General features: G+C 34.4%; 1 protein-coding gene across 3 annotated transcripts in view; it reads left to right on the top strand.

The window, feature by feature from the left end:
- The window catches only part of LOC117234844 (autophagy-related protein 16-1), a 598,282-nt gene that overhangs the window by 5,179 nt on the left and 571,318 nt on the right, over positions 1 to 21,785 (top strand). For all 3 annotated transcript variants that reach the window (XM_033496438.1, XM_033496423.1, XM_033496430.1), the window contains 2 exons: positions 1,441 to 1,546; positions 3,033 to 3,175. In XM_033496438.1, the coding sequence (XP_033352329.1) occupies positions 1,441 to 1,546; positions 3,033 to 3,175 (249 nt within the window). The remainder of the gene's footprint in view (positions 1 to 1,440; positions 1,547 to 3,032; positions 3,176 to 21,785) is intronic.

Below are 21,785 nucleotides of genomic sequence, written 5' to 3'. Positions count from 1 at the left end.
AAAATAGGTAGAGCAGATATATGTATTTATATGGATCTTTTACAAATAGTTATTCTGACAGTGTTAATAAGTTTTTTCTATATAACAATGTGATTTCATAGAAAGAATATCTATCACTATATTTACTAAAATTAGGTATCAGGATAATATCGATTGGTTTAAGTTAGTTCCGTGTGTCTAGAACAATAAGCTACTTAATGGGAATATACTTAGTTATTGAATACATATATTATTACTGTTTATGGAACTTGTATTTCTCATTTATGCATGTTATGTTACTAGAATATTCATGTACGTGTTATTATACGATTATGTATTTTAGCGGTGTTTACAATCACGTAAAGTATTTTTTGTTATATTCTATTTGGGTATATGTAAGAAATATGTATTATTTATAGTATAGACAGGTTAAATATATTACAATGTCATGTTATTTAAGTTAGTTAAGTATGTTTGTTCTCTATTTAAAAATATATCAAGGTGTTAGTATATAGTACAGTAAAAACTACAATTTGAATTATTATATTATTTAAAAGGGGAAAAATGATGTGGATATTAAAACTGTTTTGTAATGTATCTATATGCTTTACTTTAATACCATTTATACTACGATTTTAAATGAGAACACACAGTGTAATTCGCAAATCATAGTTCATCAATACAATTTGTTCTAATAAAAATTGTATGAATTTTTGAACCATTTTGCATTTAGTTTTAACGAGTATGGACTGTCTATTATATAAATAGTATCGAAGTTTAATGTGTTGTATTTAGTTACATATTTTCAATACTAAAGCATTTTACATGGAATATATTATTATATTTATATACAATGAAATTGATAGAATGCGCGATTTGTGCATGAAACATATTATACATTTATTTCGATATTTATAAATGTAATGCATTTTGCTATTAGTAGGATTATATTTTATATTTTTTCATATTCTACGACCTGTTTATCGAATATTACATTCATTGGACATTGCTATTAATGATAGAAAAATTTCTATTAATGAAAGCAATGATAATGAAATTCATAGTTAAATAATATTAGCTTCGTTAGTTTTCAAATGTTCAATATTTTTAAGTATTTCCGCCATTTCGTCAGCATTTTCAAAAGAAAAAAGAGTGTATTTTATATATTAGTAACTACTTTAGATAGAAGTTTCTTATAAAAAGTAGCAGCCTTATAAATTTTAAAGTCTTCGCGATTTAGTAAACGGTATAGGTAATGTAAATAAGGTTTTACACAGGGTTTTATGAAATATTAAACGATAATGATCTTCCCGAAACAAATTTGTACTTTAAACACTTTGTTGTAATCCAAGTTGACAACATAATTACAATCCGATACGCTTGTTATTATTAATTACTGCCCCATGCATGCACCTAAAAGTTTTCAAAATTTATACGTCAAGTGTTTAATAACCCTTACAGACTGCACACGACGGAGAAGTTTATGCCGTAAAATGGTCTCCCGCCGAGAGGATGCTTGCCACCGGTGGAGCTGACAGGAAGGTGAAGCTTTGGAATATCTCAAAAGGTGATTAAGTGAAACAAAATCGTACTATTAGAACGGTCGTCTATTATTTAAATGTTCGTCACGGTACGCGCGTCACAGATAAACGAGCGATTAATCAAGGTAAACGATTCTTTGAACGGCCCCTGCTACGCAAATATTGCGTCCAAACATCGAGATCCCCATGTGTATAATCTATTTAGTGGTCCCCCTATTATTCAAATTTGTAACGAGCTGCAATAGATCGCGTAAATTATTACACCATTCTCGTTTCAGTCACAAGTCTCACTGGGTTTATCGCTCGGATTCGTTGAACGTCACAAGAGTCCAGAATTAAACGCGGTAATGTCAAACAGTACGGATGCCTGATAGCATTAACCGCTCTCGAAGCCAATGTGAAATTGGAAACTTTGAAAATTTAAATAATCGATCATAATGCCTGCTGTTGTACGATTCTGTCACAGTAATTTAGCATCACCTTAATATCTATCAAATTTCCTTACTTTAACGAGGCTACGCAGGCCAATCAAGCGATACGAAAGTCACTTTAAAATTTCATTAAAACTTGCTATAATAGGCCAATTAAAACTTTGTTGCCATCTTTTGTTCATGAATACGTGCTTTGGAGATTTCCCTTTCACACAACAAAGAGCCAACTGTAGGATGTAATCAGTGTTCGCCATGCGCTATTACGATAATTAATTTTATTAAAAAATTTCGAAAACATCTTAGAATGACATTTATATGCAGCTATTACATACCAGTTTTACTCTGTGATGAGTTCTATCGTGCTCTATTATCAAGTTTATTGAAGGTTATTATAATAAGATGGTCTAACTATTAGAAGAGTAAGCAAAAATAGGCAGGTGCCACGCGAACAGGAACAGGAGATGACGCGCAAGGCGAAGCGTATCGCGACATGTTCTCAAAAGGTTCTTTTCTCTTCACTGTCTGAATGAAGTATGTTAACGAATCAACAGGTTACTTGCGATGCGTTAGTGGATGGCCGAGCTACAACCAGGCGTTTATTAAAGTCCTGTCCGCCGCTAGAAACGTTTCCTTGCTATGGCCGAACGATCACACGTGCTATAACGTGCTTAAATGTAATCTCTGCGCCATGTTGCAAATTGGATGAAACATCCGTCCTTATTGTTCGGGTTATATCCGCTTAGCCCGTCACTTCGACGGCTTCTCTCGTAATCTTCGACTTCTGCTTCTCTCCACATTTCTATACCGCTTTATCTTTCATTTTTAATTCATTTCGATTTTCTTCGTTTCTTTTATTCCACTCAATGACCATCACTGTTTCCATTGAATTTCGTAGTTTGATCGATTCAATCGGTTAGGAAGGAAAAGATATGATTTGAAAAGAGATTAATAGCAGATAGAAGAACGAATGGTATCGGAAACAATCGATGTAGAAGCAATAAATTACAAATAATTCAAATTAGTTGTATTTTGAAGCTGTATTCGTTACAAATTTAGATTTATGATAAATATTACGTTTCAGGTATGTCAGAGAGTAAAGGAGTACTTATTGGCAGTAACGCTGGGGTGATGTGCGTCGATTTCGATTCTACGGGAACGCTGATGCTTGCAGCGTCGAACGACTACGCCAGCCGGGTGTGGACCGTCAATGACTTCCGGCTAAAGGTAAGTGGAAAAGTTTGCATGCAGCTGATCTTGCAAAAATATGTAGCTTGTATTTTACTCATCGAACCATCGTTGACGTACTTCGTTCTTTTCCATGTGGTAATTTTTGTATTCAAATAGCGTATGCTACATAGATTATGTTTATATATGTGTTCGAATATTATTTAAATATAATTTGTTCGAAGTCGGGTAATAAATAATTTCAGAAGTAGAATGGCGAAAATATAAATAGAGAAATATTCGTTCGTAATTTTCAATTTTCTTTTCTATAATATTAAATTTAAGAATCTATTTCTTTTACTTTGAATCATTATATTTCAAATGTTTATATTACAGTCTAAAGTAAATTGAATTTGATATTCTCCATTGTATATTTATATCTATAATAATAATGCGTGGTGTCTCGTTCGCGGAATATAAAATCCTTATACCTATCAATAATATTACCATTGCAAAATGTTTATCGCATCAATCGATTGTCAATATCGTTTCATACTGCGACAGATTTTAATTATAAATTAACATATCGCGATAGACGAATGATCACACAAAATCACGTAAAAGCACATAAATTATTACCGAATTATTATGACAATGCGGATACATTAAAACAGCAGACCTTATTTTTATTTATTGTTGTATATATATCATGCTACATTGAGGAATAAAGAAAGATTTCCATGAAAAAGGAGTAAATGGCTAAGAAAGCACGATAATGAGAGGTTCCTATGTTCTCCTTATGAAAATATGATTGGCTCCGTAGTGTGTCCTAGGAAGTGTATAAACAGATGCTTAGCAAAACGCGCATTAAATTACAGAGCTATTCCAAGGCGAGATGGTCTGTGAATCTGCCTGCACTAGAATATGAAATTTATCGTCACCTTTCTGGACGACCTATTATGCCGCGTTTCATGTAAATCTGTTGTCGAGAGATCGTAAAGCTAATGACGATTCGCAAAAACTATTCCAACAGAATCGTTCCGTGAAATCATTCGAAGGATCTTCAACGCCACCCTTGTCTCCTTGAAATAGGCTACACTTCTGGGATGCTTCCATAATCTTTCACAAAAGAATAATACTGTCTCCTTTCGTCGATGATGTCAATATTCTCTCATCTAAAGTTTGTCCTAGTTTCGTTCCCTACCGACTCTTCATATTGGTAAGGAACTGAAAGTTTTGTGGTTATCTTCCTCGCGTGTACTATCTTCCTCTTTGTGCTTGCTTCGCCAGATCTCGTTAAAAGGAAAGAAGTCACCAGTTGAATGATTGTTGTTTTTTACATGTTCAGTAGAGCTTCTTGCGTTGAGATGAAAGACATGCGTATACGTTGAGCACGTAGATACGTAGTTTTTATGAAAAGCATCAATTGCTTTTAGACTCGGATACCATATATGTAATTGTATTTTTGCTATTATATGTTGTTATTTTGATGAAATCGTGAAGATTGCGTGTCTACGGTGACGTCGTAGAATAACTTCTGACGACTATCGTGAAGTTTATAAGCTGGTTTGAGATGGAGAAAAAGATTTAGCGTGGAGGCTGCTGTGTTATTGTTCAAGGTTTTTATCACACTTTGATGTCCTCTTATTTTCCATACTCGGAGGAGTATGATACCAGAAATGGTACCGGTTAACGTGTTATTGTAGGCAAAATATTTACTTGTACGATATTCTTATCGGAATAATTGAATCGATATAAATTGTAAAATGACGTAAGAAACGCATATATTATTCTTATTCTAGGCTAAAATATTCTTTCTTCAAAAGCTTCCTAGTATTTCCAATTATTATACGAGGTATTATATTTCAAAATAAATAAATCGAAGTTATGAGTTGTTTAAATACAACGTTCTAAATAACTATTTATCTATAAAGATATGTAAAAGTAGTCTGAAAGGAATTAGCACAAATTCAGAAACTTTATAGTACGTACAACAAACATGGACAAGTACTTATCTCTCTAGCAAATTATTTTCATAAGAACCTAGAACTTTTGCACAACCTATCGTTTCTTTACCAGGATAACGCGTTGAGCAAAGAATCAAATTTGTCTGTGTTGAACAATCATACGGAGGACTTAGTCGTCGACAATATGTAAGCGTGCAACAAGCGCGAGCGTATCTACGAAAGGTAGATTGGACGATAGCGTGACTTTACAATTCCATGACATACTTCATAGTGCGTTTCTAAAATGCATTGTAAGGTTTCAGGCTGCTTGCTATGCGGTAATATCGCCGTTTATAGCTGTGGCGTTGCCAATGGAATACAATGTGTAATATATCTGTATGAAGGACGGTCGGTGTATTGTTCGCGTATCGTTGGACATGTTAAATGTGATTATTCGTCGCCCTCGGATCGTGACTGTTATATACGGGTATTTCATCCGCTCGGAGGTCTTCCTCTCGTTTCTCTTCCCTTCAAGCCCCCTTTTTTCACTGTTCACCCGACGCACTTTTTCCTGGCGTCTTGTTCTCGAAGCAAGTCGCGTTGAGAATCCACTCAGCAGCGGCAGTTTCATTCTAAAGATTGGCGGCCAATGGCGCGTAAACTTACGAGAAAACACGCGAACTGTGAGGGATTCGAGGCGTAGCCAAGCCACTCTCGGCTATTCACGATGAAAGGTGCGAGAACTGACCGCTTGATGTTTATTCTCCTCTACTTCGTCTCCAACGGTCTACAATGTTTCTCAGACGTTATTCTCGGAACAGGAACCCTTGATCAATTTCCTTACGTAGCGAGCCAATGTTTCTTACTGCTATTCTCGGTGAAGTTGACTCGTATCAACGCATATGTAAGTACGCCTCTCGTTCTGTAAATTACAGTTCCTTTTATTCAGTTTCTCGTCTCGGCGACGCGACGCGTTCAGGAAATGCGTACGCATAACATTTACTTTCGCATCGATTATTCAAAGTCAGTCGGCGAAAAAGTAGTTGGAAAAAGCAGGCGCAATTACGGAATTTCAGTATTTTCTCTAGGAACGAATTGCTCCTGTAAGACGCAGGATCATTCGCGGATAGATTTTATTCGAGCGGGTATAATAGATGCGATGGAATTCATGAATAAAGTTTTTCCCTTAATCATAGAAGTACCTTTACTTTTCTCTCAGTTTTTTTTCTTTCTATTTGCTCACAGTGCTTTTTCTAACAAGGAAAAGAGAGATGGAAATGGAGAAAGAAAGAAAAAGAGTTTCTCACAGTAGCGGTAGAATTGAAAGCCATGGGTTATCATCCATTTCTTTCTTTCCCTCTCTATTCCGATCTTCATGGCGGTTTGGATGGTCTCTTCCTTTTTTTGGTCGCTGACCTCGCTTCCTAAATTTTATATTTCTCGCTAGGACCCTTGTTTGTCACCCTCCTGGCAGGGAAACGATGCGTTAAACGAATATCGATGGTATTGGAGGGTACCTGGTCAGAGCGATAATGGACTCAATTTCGCGGCAGTAGGGCGCCAGTCGTTTGGATTTCTCACGTCCCGACACGGTATCGATTCTCTGGCGAAGCCCTCAGTGATTTCCTGGTCGTTCACCATTGTGAAATTGCCATACCTTTTACACTTTTCTCCAATAGAGGTGCAAGCTCTCGCGTTCCTTTTCATGTCCCGTTCTTTGTTCACGATTGTAAATAACAGCCACGTAACAATAACACGAATACCCTTTAATTGTCAAATCGCCACTAACTATAAAAGCATTTGTACCTAAATCATGCATTGTTAAAAATTGAGTGGTACGTTTGGGTGGAATTCTTATTCGTGTGTTAATATGTGAATTATTTTTAATAAACGAAAGAGCTTTTTCTCGTTTTAATTGTTACTAGTGATGCAATGGAATTTACCAATTTATAGAGTAATTTGTTTTCTTCGATAAAAGAAATTTAACACCTATGGGAAATTTTACTATATTAAATATGGATTCCATCAAACTTTATAATATAATTCTATTTTACTGTACAGAGTAATAAATTTTATATCTCGTTATAAAATGTATTATGTATATATAAAGCAAATTGAATAAAATTCTATATGCGTATAAAATTCTGCTATATTAAATATAAATCCTCTGTTTTATAATATAATTCTGGATTTTATCTTCTTCCAAATAGTCTTTGAGGAGAGGTTTTAATTTATAGTTTCCACTAAATGTGGGTTGAGTTTTCTTATAATTCTCTAAAATAACGACATACGAATTTTAAGTTTTTCATTTACGCTATTAAGAAGAAATGTATATAGGAAGCACGTAAGGATGCAGACAAATGATTAAGACTAATCAAGTTAATAAGTAATGCCATCGAACATGCTCCTTTACAATTGGTTTTAATTATTCGAGACGTACTTTACTATTGAGTTTTATCCCACTTAAATATGGTATTTAAAGCACGTATCTAATACGAACCGAAAGACAGGCATACTTTACTACTTGCCTATACACTTCCGCAATTAACTGATGACTAAGTTCTAACGAGGCTTGGCTCGTTGATTGCTGCTTTATGTCTCGATTTCCTTTTGGCTGGAACACATGAGTTTTTTGTTTGATCGTTGCTAGCCTCTGATCGCCGATATAAAATATATCCTTGTACAGAGTAAAGCTATAACGTCGTGCACTTGAAATATTTTCCCTTCTATCTTTAGAGATACGAAGGAAGTATTCGTTTTGGAAGTTGCATAGCGTTAAGATGCTATAATACGCTGATAATAAACTTTTTTCTCCGGAAATGTATCAGAAAAGTTACTTCAATTTTCTTAAATAATACGTTATGCCTCCTTTTTCCAATGTCGGTGCAATGGCTGTCATTTAGAAAATTTTAATGAATCATAACGCAAGGTCATTAGATATCAAAGAAAAGAGTAAAATAGAGATCTTCACGTTGTGAGAGCTGCTGAAAGTACTGTTCACTTCCATCAATGCAAAATTACAATCATTGAATCTCGGAAGCATTTATTTTGTCTGTTTGATTGTATTATGTGCTGCAATGATTTTGCTATTCGCTACTTTTTGCGTAATACGCTTGTAATTACTTGGAGAATATTTTCCAATAGAAGAATTATTATTTCTTTTTTTTATATGTAATGATCTTACACTGCATCTTTGAAGCTATAAGTCCACAGACGACTTATCGTATCAGGAATAAGAGAATATGACGTGATATTTAACAAAATTAGATAAAATTGGATCACTTGTATCTATAAAAATATTATTACTGGCATTCTGTGACATTTATGAAACTATAATATGCATTTCTATAATATAATACTTTCTCATGTCTCGAAGAATAACAGAAATGTTGTACGCAATGATAAATTTTCAGATGAAAGATTATGCTAATTATTTAGGATTTACATTATATGTTTAACTAAATTTTAACACCTTAACAAGTGTAATGAGTTCTGAATAATACAGATGACAGGTGAAGCAATGGAATAACTTCATTTTTCTTAATCTTCACGATGAAAAGGTAAAAATGATTTTAGAGAGGTAGATGGAAATTAGACAAATGTTCATATTCAAGTCGAAAAGAAAAAGAAGAAAAAAGATGGATAAACCGGTTCGACTAAAGCTGAAGCGTTAATTCAGGAAACACGAAGGTGCTCTCAGGCGTCATCCAGTAATTTCAGGGTAACACGGTGGGCACTGGGTACCACGATGGTAGTCCCCTTCGTTCAAAGGCATTACTTTCAAGCCGAGCTCAGTAATTACCTTGCAAAATTACCGCATTTACATCCCTAATAGGAATAGGTGGATATAGGTAGGAATGTCAGGTACGCTGCGGGAATATCACGGAGGGAGAAAAAAAAGTGCAGGGAATTAATCTAAACACTGGCTTTGCGGTGTCCTTGTGCCGCGTGCGTGTTGAAGAGAACGAACCGTTTCTCGTTGTTTCCTCCTGGCATTTTTATTTTCCGTTGCTCATCGATGGAGCTACAAGGAGCGGGTGGCTATCAGTTTTATCGAATTAAGGCCGGATTGCACGTAATACCTATTAAATCCCAACGGTACATGCGGAGAATCCATGTGGCCAGACGCTGCCTCCCATCTTTTATTGATTTATTTCTAGATGATTGCAAATTTCTAGCGGAATTAACGTTTACCTTCTGCCTCGTTTATCTAGCAATTCCATTTATGAAAGGCTGGAAAAATGTTCGGCACCAGTTGCTCGCTTTAAGGTATTCGTTTTTCGATATATGTACATTGGATTTTCAGTTCGTTTAAAACAATTTATTATTCTTCGATATTTTTATTGTGAGATATACATTCTGAATTATTTCGGAATAATATAGTATTAAATATTTTTGACAAATAGTTAAGAAATTAAGAAAGGACGATAATAATTCGTACAGCAAATTTTTATGTATTTATTTTTATGTATTAATTTGTATGTTCAAGTTTTTGTTTTTTGTCATTTCCATCGCACATGATAAATAAACAATGAGTGCGTTTGCAATGAAATACTTAATTGTTTGTTATACTTTCATGTTAGGAAATTGTTACATAATCTTTTTTGATACTGTAATATATTAGAAGATGGTGCAATTGGTGCTAAATTGCAGGAACCAATTGATGGCCAAATAAAAAAAAGCGAAATAAAAAATTGACTCAAATATGTCATCATCAAGAAATGTTTGATGTTTAGTTTTGCTGCGTGTTTCATTTGGTACAAGAATTTTGTTTTATAATATAAAATTATCATTTTACCATCGTACTTGAGGTGAATGCACTGACAATCGATATTCGTTATAGTTTGTGAAAGTCGGGTTCTTCCTATTTCCTGTCTCATTATTGAGCGTATATAAACCACATATATTATGAATAGTGTTCATTGTACGTGTACGTGTCGAGTTATGCAGTTAAGTAGGAACGAAAATTAGCACCCTTGCTCATGTCAGTTTTCTTTGGCCTTACATGCTACACTATTTTTCCCTTTTACTTTCCCCTTTATATTTTTTATATTTAGCCAGTGACAGCGTATTTAGTTCACGCAGGACGAAACACGAGATCTGAATTCAACGCGAGTATGTTTTCAAATACATATATATTCTACGTGTACACTCGCAAAATTTTTTTGGGACATCGTACAGCGTTTTCAACGAGGAAAGGATTTAAATTTCACGTTCATTTTCGTTCTAATTATAATAAATCTTTGTCGAATTTTCTTTAAATATGTTGTTAAATTATGATAAATTTTAGATATTTTTATTTTAAATGAAATGGAAATGGCAAACGTTTGGCTCTTTTATAGCTTTTACAAATCATTTGGTATTTTAATAATTTGCGTATTTCTCGTTATTTTTTTTTTTTTTAATACTTACAAATTAACGTTTCGCAGTTTCCTACTAATAGAGAATATTTTGAGTTCGATATACGAAGGTCCATAAATAATTTTCTGTTGTATTTGAATCTCTCAAAGTTATATGTATAGGAAAATATTCGAAATATTTTCTTCTATCCTGGAAGGACTTCTCTACTTTCCTTTGGTCGCATAGGAATTTTTCATCCATATAAGATTTCTTCGTATAGCTACAAATTTCTGGTTGGTTGACAATTTTTATTTCATAACAAATATATTGCAATTACTATTCTTTTATAAAATATTCCTATTCACTCGTCCATAAATATTACTTCTATTCTGCTCACAACAGAAATAATTCACATTCTGTTCTCATGCTACTTATTAAACTCCATTTTGTGTAAATCAGTATACCGCGTTGTCTATTTCCAATTCCAATTTAGGAACCGTTTGTGTTTCCGTGCAACACTTGGAAACGACAGAATCGGAAACTTTTGCAGATTCTCTGTCGTGGAATGGTGTAAATGTTCTGGCCGTTGGCCAGGGACACGCCTAACGAAATCAGCACGTTTGTAGTGAACAACACACGCGGGACAATGAACAACCTGTAGATATTTGGCCAGCTAACTATGTCTCGAATGGGAGTAGAGAAAGAGACGAAGTGAACCCTTGGTTTACGAAACTGGTGTTAGGATTCTATAAGAATCTTGGCGGAACTTGCGGTGAGATATATACATATATATATATACATATATACACGCCCATAAGTATTACCACGACACCTGCTAACATTTTTCGACTGACATCTTTATACACAAACTTTCTTTATTATCTAGAATCATATCTTACAAATATCGCCCACTTTTTTGTAACATCTTTTATAGGTATATATATATATATATATTATAGCGTGAAAAGGCAAAAGCTAGTTCTTTCCACCGTCGTTTCACTTTTTTTCATTCGTTTCTTCTCTGTGTCCTTGGTACGTACCTCGATTGATGTCCTCGACCTCAGTCGCATAACCACGACTGTGAAAGTAATTAGTATTTACGCCACTTTCAAAAGCAGCGCCGGTGTCTTCCTTTCTTTCATGTTTTAACCCAGTGTGATGCAGAGAAGCATGAACTTCGCCGGAAGATTCATAAAAGCATATGCCCAAATAACGGGCGGTGGTGTGTGCATGCAGAATTCAACACGAATACAGAAACGGAACTGGCATCACTGATGGACATATACAAACAGAGAGAGAGAGAGAGAGAGAGAGAAAGAGAGAGAGAGAGGTCATGTCCTATATCAGTTAGCCGTTAATTAGAAATTAATGCCCTGCTTCAGACATGTCTTGAATAGCGTTAATGGAGAACTGTGAACGCTTGCAATTTGCCTCCATGATTGCCAGTTACATGTTTTGCGATCGAGCTGCTATGCACATTAGAATTTCAGATGTCAGTCGATATTAATCATAACGAGATTTAAAGACAACAACTCGTTTTCATCGTTAGGATAACGAAGTGTTAAGTTAGACTTCACTGGTTCTTTCATCGTTTATATCACGTTAGGTAAAGTCTAAAAAGAGCTTAGGTGTTCTTAAAATAAGGTTTGCGAGAGTTTCGTCGCTTTTTCGAGTCATGCTTATCGTGGAGGTTGACATTGTTTGAAATTTTTATTTCGAATTCTTAGTTCGTCTGACTTTCGTTACTCTTGTCTGATGTATGATAGTATATCGATAGAAGTCTAACAACGAATATGTTAGTATTGTATTTTTTTTACAAATATTTGAAAATAAATATTACAATTTTCATATTTTAAATTTAGTTCTTAATTATTCTACAGTCGAATAACGTGCAATTGATTATACACAGTCGTTCGTCAATAAATTCAGTATAATGTTATTAGCGCATATCACGAGTTCAATCAGTCCAGAATATTGGATTGATCCTTTATTAGCAAATGCAAAATACACTTATCGTTGTTTCATGCATTTATTTATTGTGATCTGTATTTCAAATATTTTCCTTTTTTAATAATGACATTTCCCTTAATTAACATGCTTTCGGTCAACAACACGAAATTATTTTATCCTTAAATATCAGCCTCATATAAAGGAATTAAACTACGGCTTGTTTAAATATTTATCCATCGGAGGGGTTTTACGCACGAACAGAACAACAACGACATCGGGTATAATTGAAAAATCAAAAGAGATAATTTTGTCGGTGTTGCCGACGTTGATCGATAATTACCAATTACAAAGCAAAATATAATTCGATTGAAGCGTACATAACTGGAAACCATTTTCTTTATCTCATCGGAATCGTTTAATAATTTAATTAGATCTGGCTGGTACTTTATTAGAGGATCATTCAGCGACCAAACCTTTCTCGCCATTTAATTCCATCCATTTCTGTCGGAGCGTAAGCATACAGAAAAGAATTGAATGAACGGTTGACAGGAAGAAAGGAGGGGAAGCAGGAGGGACGAAACGGAAGAAAAAAGAGAAGATGAGAACGAAAGGGGAAGAGGAGTTTCTTAGACACGCTCCAATTACGGTGTTCAGAGCTTTAGAAGAGATTATAGATATAGCACAATGACTACCTCCGATCTAAATCGGATTTAGCTACAATTCAAGTCGCCATTCTTCGAATGCTTGGTACTCGTGTGCTCTGACCACGTACGCGCGGCTCGAGTTGCAAGTTAAAACGTGCTCTGAACCGTGTATGTAGGTCTTCTGTATTTGCAGCTAAAAGCGAAAGGGTGAAATCGGCTGGAAAGCGCAAGCTTTTACACTTTTGACTTCAGTCAACGGGCCTCGTCTCTTTTCGAGCCGGCACACTGTGCATTTATTGTATCCATTATTCTCGAACCAACACCGTGCGTGTGCTATTACGCATCGCGTGACAATGTGGAAGGCGTGTGCTGTTTTTCTGCGAAACTACGCGATCGCGCGCGCAGAAAAGGAACGACAAGAGAGTGAGGTGAACGTTCTTTGACATTTCTCGTTACAACGCCATTGTTTCCCATGCAACGTGACCCTTTGTTCTCTTCCTCGTGATTGCGGGCGTCTTCTTGATTGGCGTGAGATTAATCGCGAAATAACACAACGTGCGAAAATTTTTTACTTAACGACGTTACCTGTAATCCGCCGGAGGAATTGCTTTTTTCGTTATAAAAGAACGACGGGGAATGCGCCGGGTTTCTTTTCCACGGGAACTACGTGTTTTCTCTGTGTAGCTTCGATTCGTTTCTACTATGGTAGATATACGTATATGAAATTAACAAGTTTTGAAATTACTTTTATAAAGACGGACATATGAAAAGTGCAAGATTATTTGGAATGAAAGTAGGAAGTAATAACCTGAAGTTATTTAAATTAATTTATTAGCTTTTATTTAGAAAAGTAACTTCAATTTGTATCGAAATTAAGCGAATCACTTCCGAACACTTTCAAATAAAATGATTTGAATTTTAAATATTGTAACGTATTTCACATATATTTGAGTCGTATTATGTTATGTAAAAGCATTTGCCCTCAAAATTGTTCTCATTTTAATAATGAGGACCTGAATAGTAACTGTATGAGCCTACGTGTTTGAGGCAAAGATATCCGTATTTCTGACACAATTAACACAATGGAATCGGAAATTATTGCTTCAGGAAATATTTATCTAGATAAATATTAAAATACGAACTTATTTCATTTCATAGACAAATAATAAGATAATTAAGAAAGTCACTCTTTCATTCAAGTAGATTTATAAAACTAAATTATGATCAAGTTTCACAGTTGTCATTTACTGAGCCAGAATGCTGGTTAAAATTTGTAAATAAATTTATTTCAGATATTCATTGGCCGTTGTTGATATTTCTCATGATATTCAAGCTTCGAAATTGTTTTCTCCAAAAATTCATTTATTTCACTATTGCATCATTTATTGCAGAATTATTACATTCTGATATTTCCTCCAAAATGGCTCGTTTAATTTTTCAAAACTTGCGAAATATATCAGCAAAAGAAGAAATAAAGGTAAAAATGTATTCCAACCAATTTTAAATGAACAAGGTGTTAAGGTTTACATTCTATGCATTATTTGAAGCATGGATCGAAAGAGATCTATCTGATTTTTTTCTATAGAGAAAATTATGCATACCACGCTTAAACCAATATGGCTCTGGTAATTCCAATTCGTCTATCTTTACTGCTACCCCTTCTTTTCTCTTGTGCTTTTCGCTCATTCTATATCTTTCTTCAATTTCTATGGTCGATGTTCCACAGCTGACACAAAGCCGACATTCCATGGCATGCTTTAAACGTAAATTGAGCACGAAACTATTTTCGATATCGCAGCCATTCGAATCTAACGAACCAGCCACGTTCATTCGCGGTATCCATCCCGACAGGGTTGCAAAACTCCTTGGAAGGAATTTAATTAATGGGACACGGTTTGTATGATGTTATTCGCAGTGCCATCCGACTTATTCTCTTCCTTACTCGCGAACATTTCTCTGCACCCTTTGCCCCAAATATGAACCGGATTTAAATTAAAAGTGTCGAGAACTTTTAACGGGGAGATTCCAACCCGACCAAACTCCTGAATTCTGAGCTAATTAAATCTGGAGCTTGGCTTATTGCAGGTCTTGGGTATTGTATCTCGAACAGTCTGATTACTGCGATAATTGTGGCGTAGTGAATGGTAATATCCGATAATTATTGATGACTTTTAATTTCACCGGATGGAATTTTAGCGGGAATATGTGATCGATCGGAAATATCATTTCGTACCTGTGAATATTTTATAGGTTGTCGTTTGTTGAATATAAATTTAATACGGATTTAGATTTGTGTCGCTACGGATCAAGCTCGTGTTTGAATGGAATATTTTTTGAATAACTATTCAAATTATGTGTTATTTCAATGAAATATTCAACCAACAAATTATTTTCAAATACGGTGTTTTATTTGGAGAAATAAATAGTTCACCAACTGTGGACAAAATTTTGTGCTTTCAGTTTTCTGTTCTCTACACTTTTATAAGCAAAACTATTTTCATATTTAAAAACTAAAATACTAAAATATTCTCGTATATCTTCCTTTTCGTTTTTTGGGTTTTAATTCAATAATTGAACGGTTTTCACCAACAAGGGCAAAGCTTCAATATTTAAATTGTATTTATCGGAAGAAAAAGGCATAGGTCTTCTATTCAAAGGAGCAAAAATTCATACTCTTTTGTTTCGTAAGAATTGAACATTAATAAAATTAAGAGATCGATAAAGAAATGGAGTTGATCCAGTTTGGCTTATGAGAGGTTCATCACACACGCATATAAACTTCCAACATGTATCTTAACCTAGACGCTAATTCACAGTTGCGTTCGTAAATTAATGCCTCACATCGCGTTACAGGAAGTTTTCGAAACTTGTTCGAATCTATCTACGTGACGAAATCGCTCTCTCAGTGGGATATTTAATTACTGTCTTTGCGAGACCCTCGTGCGCGTTATTCGTTAATCCCAAGTCTTAAGTTAATGGAATTAGTTGATGGATCTTTGCCACAGATAAATGTAAAACCTTCGTTTTCCTTGCATCTCTATCTTCCTTTCTCTTGCGACGCTTTTACACAGCTAATCCCCTACCATCATTTCAACTTGTGCGTCTCGCCAGTGCCTGTCCTATTCCACTGATTGTCCCCTTGCGTCCTCTCCTACTCTTCAGCACCACGATGTTCCTTGTTGGGTCGTGAGATCGAGGGACGACTACCGACTATAATGGCACAATGTCAGATAATTTCGCACGCAGTGTTCTAGCTCCATTGTATCCTCAAATAGAGTCTGCGGAGGTCTTATCTGCGAACCAGTGACGGTTCAATTAGACGAGTCTAGCAATCTCTCTGGTGGTATAAACAAATGTTGATATATTAGGATCAACCACATTGTGCTCCCGTGTGCTGCATGTGTGGAATGAGTGATGAATGCGCATGGTTCTGAATAGTGTTTCAATGGAAACTGGAGGTTCGTTAGGTACTGGACAAAACAGGATCAAACGTTTTCACGTAAAATAATTTTTTATACATATGAGAAGGGTATAAGAATGGAATTACGTTTAATTGCCAGATAAAAAATAATGTATTGAATTTTGGATAATTAATATATTGATTTTTATATTGAATCTATATAGTGTTTAAGAGATTGATATGCTTTCTCAAACTATTAAGGATCGAGTATTTTTAAATTCTTATATTTCTAATTCTCTATTAAATTGACTTAATGTTAAGTAACGTTGGTCAACTTTTATCAGTCCAAAACTATCTCCTTGGTATTTACGATTTATTATAAACATTCTTTCTTTCTTTCTTTCTCCTTCTCTTTCGTATAATATATTACTTTTTTAAAGTAACACTTTAATCTTCAAAATGACTCCAAAATATTTCTTTTCTAGTAACAAATTATTAACGCAGATGAGCAAATGCGTTTGGTCGAAGTTTATTATCTCAATAGATGTCACATTTGTCAATGAATCAGAACTGTATTAAAAATGTTTATTTCGTTATCAGCTGTTGTTTTTCACTTATTTCTTGCTTTATTCTCTCTTTTAAAGCTATGACTGCGAAGATGACAATAACAGCTCGAATTGAGAAATGTCTCTTCATTGGAATAAGTTTATGCATATTGAAGTTACAGCTGCAGTGTACTTCATTGATATTTGCATTCAAATTGCAACATGGATCTGTCTAAACACACGGTATGTTCTTAACCACCTTCTCTTGTCCTCGGTAAATTCCAGAATAAGTTACTAATGATTTACATAACACGCGACGATTATAACGCCAGTTCAGAGGATTTTGCTCAGTTTACCAATGATTAACAGGTGACGAATGTAACGCTTTGTATTACGGAACAGAGATTAATTTTTCAAAGCACTGCAAACACTTCCGGCTTGTATGGTTGTTTCTTCACAATTGTGCTTCTCCGATGTTTCAGTTTATTCTTTTCCGTATTGTTTAGAATGACGTTTGAATTGTTCATCTCAAAGTTAAAAGAGAAAACGTGTCATTATCATATCAAGTGAGTTCCAGAATTTCGGGCTGTCGTTATTAGGGTAAACGGTTTAAAGTACAGCTAAATATGAATAGCGTTGTTCTACAGAATATTTTATAATAAAAAGGTCTTAAAGTAAATACAAATATCTACTTTTTTCTAAGTTATTTCATCGTTGTGATTTTTGTTATTTTCGAATTCTATATATTTTGTATGTTTTCTTGTTCTTCTGGTAAACCCTTGTACCTCCATCTATAAATCTGCGAGCTTTTAATTAACTATTCTTTGCACAGGAGTGTGTACCTAGTGCTTAATTTATTAAAACCTTTTTTTACAACAAATCGAACCGCAATCAGAATCAATGTTCATACATATTTATTGACATTATATTAAGGTCTGTTTTTATATTTGATTAGATATAACCAACTTACAGTTTCATTAAAGAAATATCTAACACAATATAAGTTTCCTGTGTGAGTTTTATAAGAATATAACCCCTATCGTTTCTTCTCCAAATAAAATATGTATTTTATAAAAAGACACTATTATTCACGTAACTCTTTCTTCGAGACTTTTTTTTCTTTCAAACATCTTCTTCTACCAAAGAAAATAAACTATCTGCGATGCGAAACAATCCATTCTGTATGCATAAACGACTATAATGACCGAGATGATTGTTCAATCTGCAATCTATTAGGGAAACCGGTCGCCGGCTATAAAGACTTAACGACTCGTTAAAAATTGACGTTTCAAATTAGGACTGCCTCTTATGAAAGGACGAATATACTCTGGGTAAAAAGGAGGACGTCTGATTACAAGACACAAAGGAATCATTATAATGTCCAAAGTAGACGTGTCTGTGCGTCCGTGATAGCCAGGGTGGGGCAAAAAGATCCTCGCTAGATCAAAGATTATAATTAAAGATGAATCTTTATTCGGAATAGACCAGTTCGGAAGGTCTCCTCATGAATCGCCGTTGCTATAGTTACGATGAAAGCGGACAGGAATATCGACCGAGAAACTGCACTAGACGGACGCACTCAATTCGCTCGGTTAAGTTCGAGCAAGGAGAATAAAGAAAGGAAGAAGATGAATCAGGGGGGGGGGGATGAGAAGCCAGAGGGTTGGGCAGCACCGATGTTGCGACGTCAGGGAAGGAGGTGAGAAGGGAGAAAAAGATAATTAGTTGATTCGCTCAAGTATAATTAAGTGGAGATTTCGCGTTGATCTTCAAGAACGACCGCGTTTTCGTCCTCCGCAACTACCGGCGATTCTTGAATCGACTGTAATACCAGCCTTATCAGAGCTCAAATTAGAGAGAACTGGTTCCACCAAGAGATTTTGATGACTGTCGCGAACTTCGACCCCTCGAAAGTATAGAACTGGAAGTGGGTGGTGTTTTCTTCAAGAAATGCAAATGATAAATCACGAGGCGGGTCCAAGCATTATGAGGACTTTATGTATTTTCGCGCTGCTGAACCCGCGTAGCTTAACACAATTCGTCGTGATGAATGGGCTTGAACTCTGTTGAATATTATGCGTTGAAATCACGTTTGCTCGGTGTGAACGTGTGTTGCGCGCATCGCGGTGGCGGTACAGATGATAACTTGTAACTAAATTATCGTGTGAAAGTGAATTCTCTCACAATTGCACCGCTTGTCATTCTATTATACATCTTCAAAACGTTCGTTTTTCTTTTGTCTTCCGTGACCATGAAAATCCAGCTAATTAAATTTCCCCTCGTGTTATAACTGCATCACGTTTGTGCTCCTATCGAATATCCTTGAATTTCGACAGAGATAAGTCCTTGAGGCGTATTAAATCCCGTTAAGGATATAAATTTTAGAGGATATCCTTTTCTTTCGCGTCTTATTTATGAATTTAATATTCAGTGTTGTTCAGGGAAAATCCTCTATGAAGAGTAACAGGCTTTTTGAATCTCAGTTTTAACAAATAATGCGTTTAAAAAGAATTTTTACGTGTTTGTTGTACACGGAGATTTGTTTTAGAGTAAAAAGCATGAATCGCGGTATTCGTGGATATATTTTCTTTAAAACGCATGATAGTCTAATGAATTAAGTATATTACACATTGGAGAAGTAGGATTTTTCTTTTTCTAATTATACGATAATTATTACTGCGAATGGTAGTAGATTCAATGAGATATTTGGTGATGAAAGATTATTTGTTTATAATATTCCGCACAGAAATACATAGATAAAAAATAATTAATCATCTAGTGTGTGAAGTTAAAGTCATGTTTAGATCGATCTGAGGCAAGGAACAGATAGAGCAAGAAATATTAAATTAAGATACAAATATAAATTCAGAAGTCACATTGACTAACTCTATAAATTGGAAAGTAAAAAAGATGATGACAGGTTAGAAATATTTTTTAATATTTCTCTTGATGTTTACCATTAGGTATTTATTCTAACTTCTCGTGATAAATGAATCTATGGAAATAAATCACCTGTTTCTGAAGAATTGAACATTAATTTTGAATAATTAAAATGTTCGAAAAATACAATAATAATAACAGGAAATAAATATTTTTACCAACATTGCAAATATACGTTTCTATTTATCGAGATATTATGCTAATTTCTGTTGCTAAAAGATTTTTTGTATTATTTCATATTCTGCATATTATAAAGCTTATATCACTAATACAATCTGCGATGAAAATATCTTTCCGCGAATAACCTTATCTTAATCGCGTTTAGTTATTCCGAGACAATTATTGGCAGTGTAATTAATGGTAGTTTGTTGATCGTGATTATCCACTCGGCTTAATAATCAGGTACTTGGGCGTTGAACACGCATTGCTGAAGCGGTTTCTCTTGGAAACCGATTTCAAAAGTTCTCGCAACCAACACGATTTGTGCCATTCGTAATAAAGTTCGATCCATTTCACGGCACATAACTACGTACGACTGCTTACAGTCGTGACGGGCAATTTGTGCGTCTCCGCCGGCAATATTTCCAACAATTTTCTTGAGTTAAATCTTCTTCATCGACCATCCGCGGAGAACACCTTCACAAATCGAAAAAAAAATTTACTTATGCTGATTGATTACCGTTGCAAACTCGAAACTGTATGTACTTCCATGTGTAAAGAATATTTAAATGAATGAATATTGAAGATTCAAGGTGAATATTAATATTTCACTCCGAAATTCAGGATTTTTAAAACTTATTTTGCAATATGAATGTCATATACGTAAATTAATATGTAACAAAAATATGAATTAAATTAAGAGTTGTTTGATTTAAATAAGCTTTGTATATTGCGATGTAACAATTTTCCAATATCGCAAAAAGTAAATATTTGAAGCATTAATTTTAATTAATTCTATCACGTGATTGATTATTCCGTGATTTAATAATAATGACTACATAACGTTTATTCGAGAAATACAGATTTTAAGAAGACACTTATTCGTTATAATAGCTCATTTATATCACATTTATATCAATATTTTTCATCTTTTTTATAAGGATCTTTTAATTTGTCGTATGTTAGCATAAAAAAATGTCATTTCTAGACTCCATTCATCTAAAACTGCTCTTTTCATATATTCCTTTTATCTAATAAATCTACGTATTGTCTATTCAGCATATTATAAATTTCAATCCTATTTTCCTAATTTTGTTATATCTCTTTTTCTCTTATATATTTCATGTTACGATATAAAGGTAATAAATTAAAGGATAATAAACCTGCAACTCAAACAAAAACCGTTCATATTCTACAGTTTTTCATTTTTCACTATTGTATGCAGTTAGAAATCCACATATTTTTCCTTATCACTTTTTCTAATAATATATTTCATAATGTTCTCTTAGTTGGGGTTTTGTATTATGCTTTTCATTGTGAAAGTTGCTTCTTCTAAAACTTTGTTATTATTATATATACATTTGGCATTACTATAGACTGAATTTTTGTCATGAACAGTTTTTGATAAATTAGAATCGCATTAAGAAAGACATAAATAAAAGTGAAATTGGTCTCCTTTTTCTTTGAATAAATTTTTCTCTCCTTCATACTCTTCATTCTAAAGATCCTAATATATCTCATACGAAATCTTAAAACAGGCAGCTGTCTTGATAAGATGGATAATGATCGGTTGACGTTGACACAACTCACGAGAAGCTGCATCAATAGTAATTGCGCTATCTAACGTCATCAGCAAAGACTTCACATATTGTACTCGTTAATCATGTAGGATTAAGTTGCCGTGTGACATAAGTTATTGCAGTCTATGTGGTATCCCGTCATTTCTGGTCTGAAATTTATGACACA

Source organism: Bombus vosnesenskii, unplaced genomic scaffold (genome assembly GCF_011952255.1).
Source record: "Bombus vosnesenskii isolate JDL3184/JDL3185 unplaced genomic scaffold, Bvos_JDL3184-5_v1.1 scf7180000013263, whole genome shotgun sequence".
Taxonomy (NCBI): domain Eukaryota; kingdom Metazoa; phylum Arthropoda; class Insecta; order Hymenoptera; family Apidae; genus Bombus; species Bombus vosnesenskii.
This window is presented reverse-complemented; position numbering and strand designations above follow the sequence as displayed.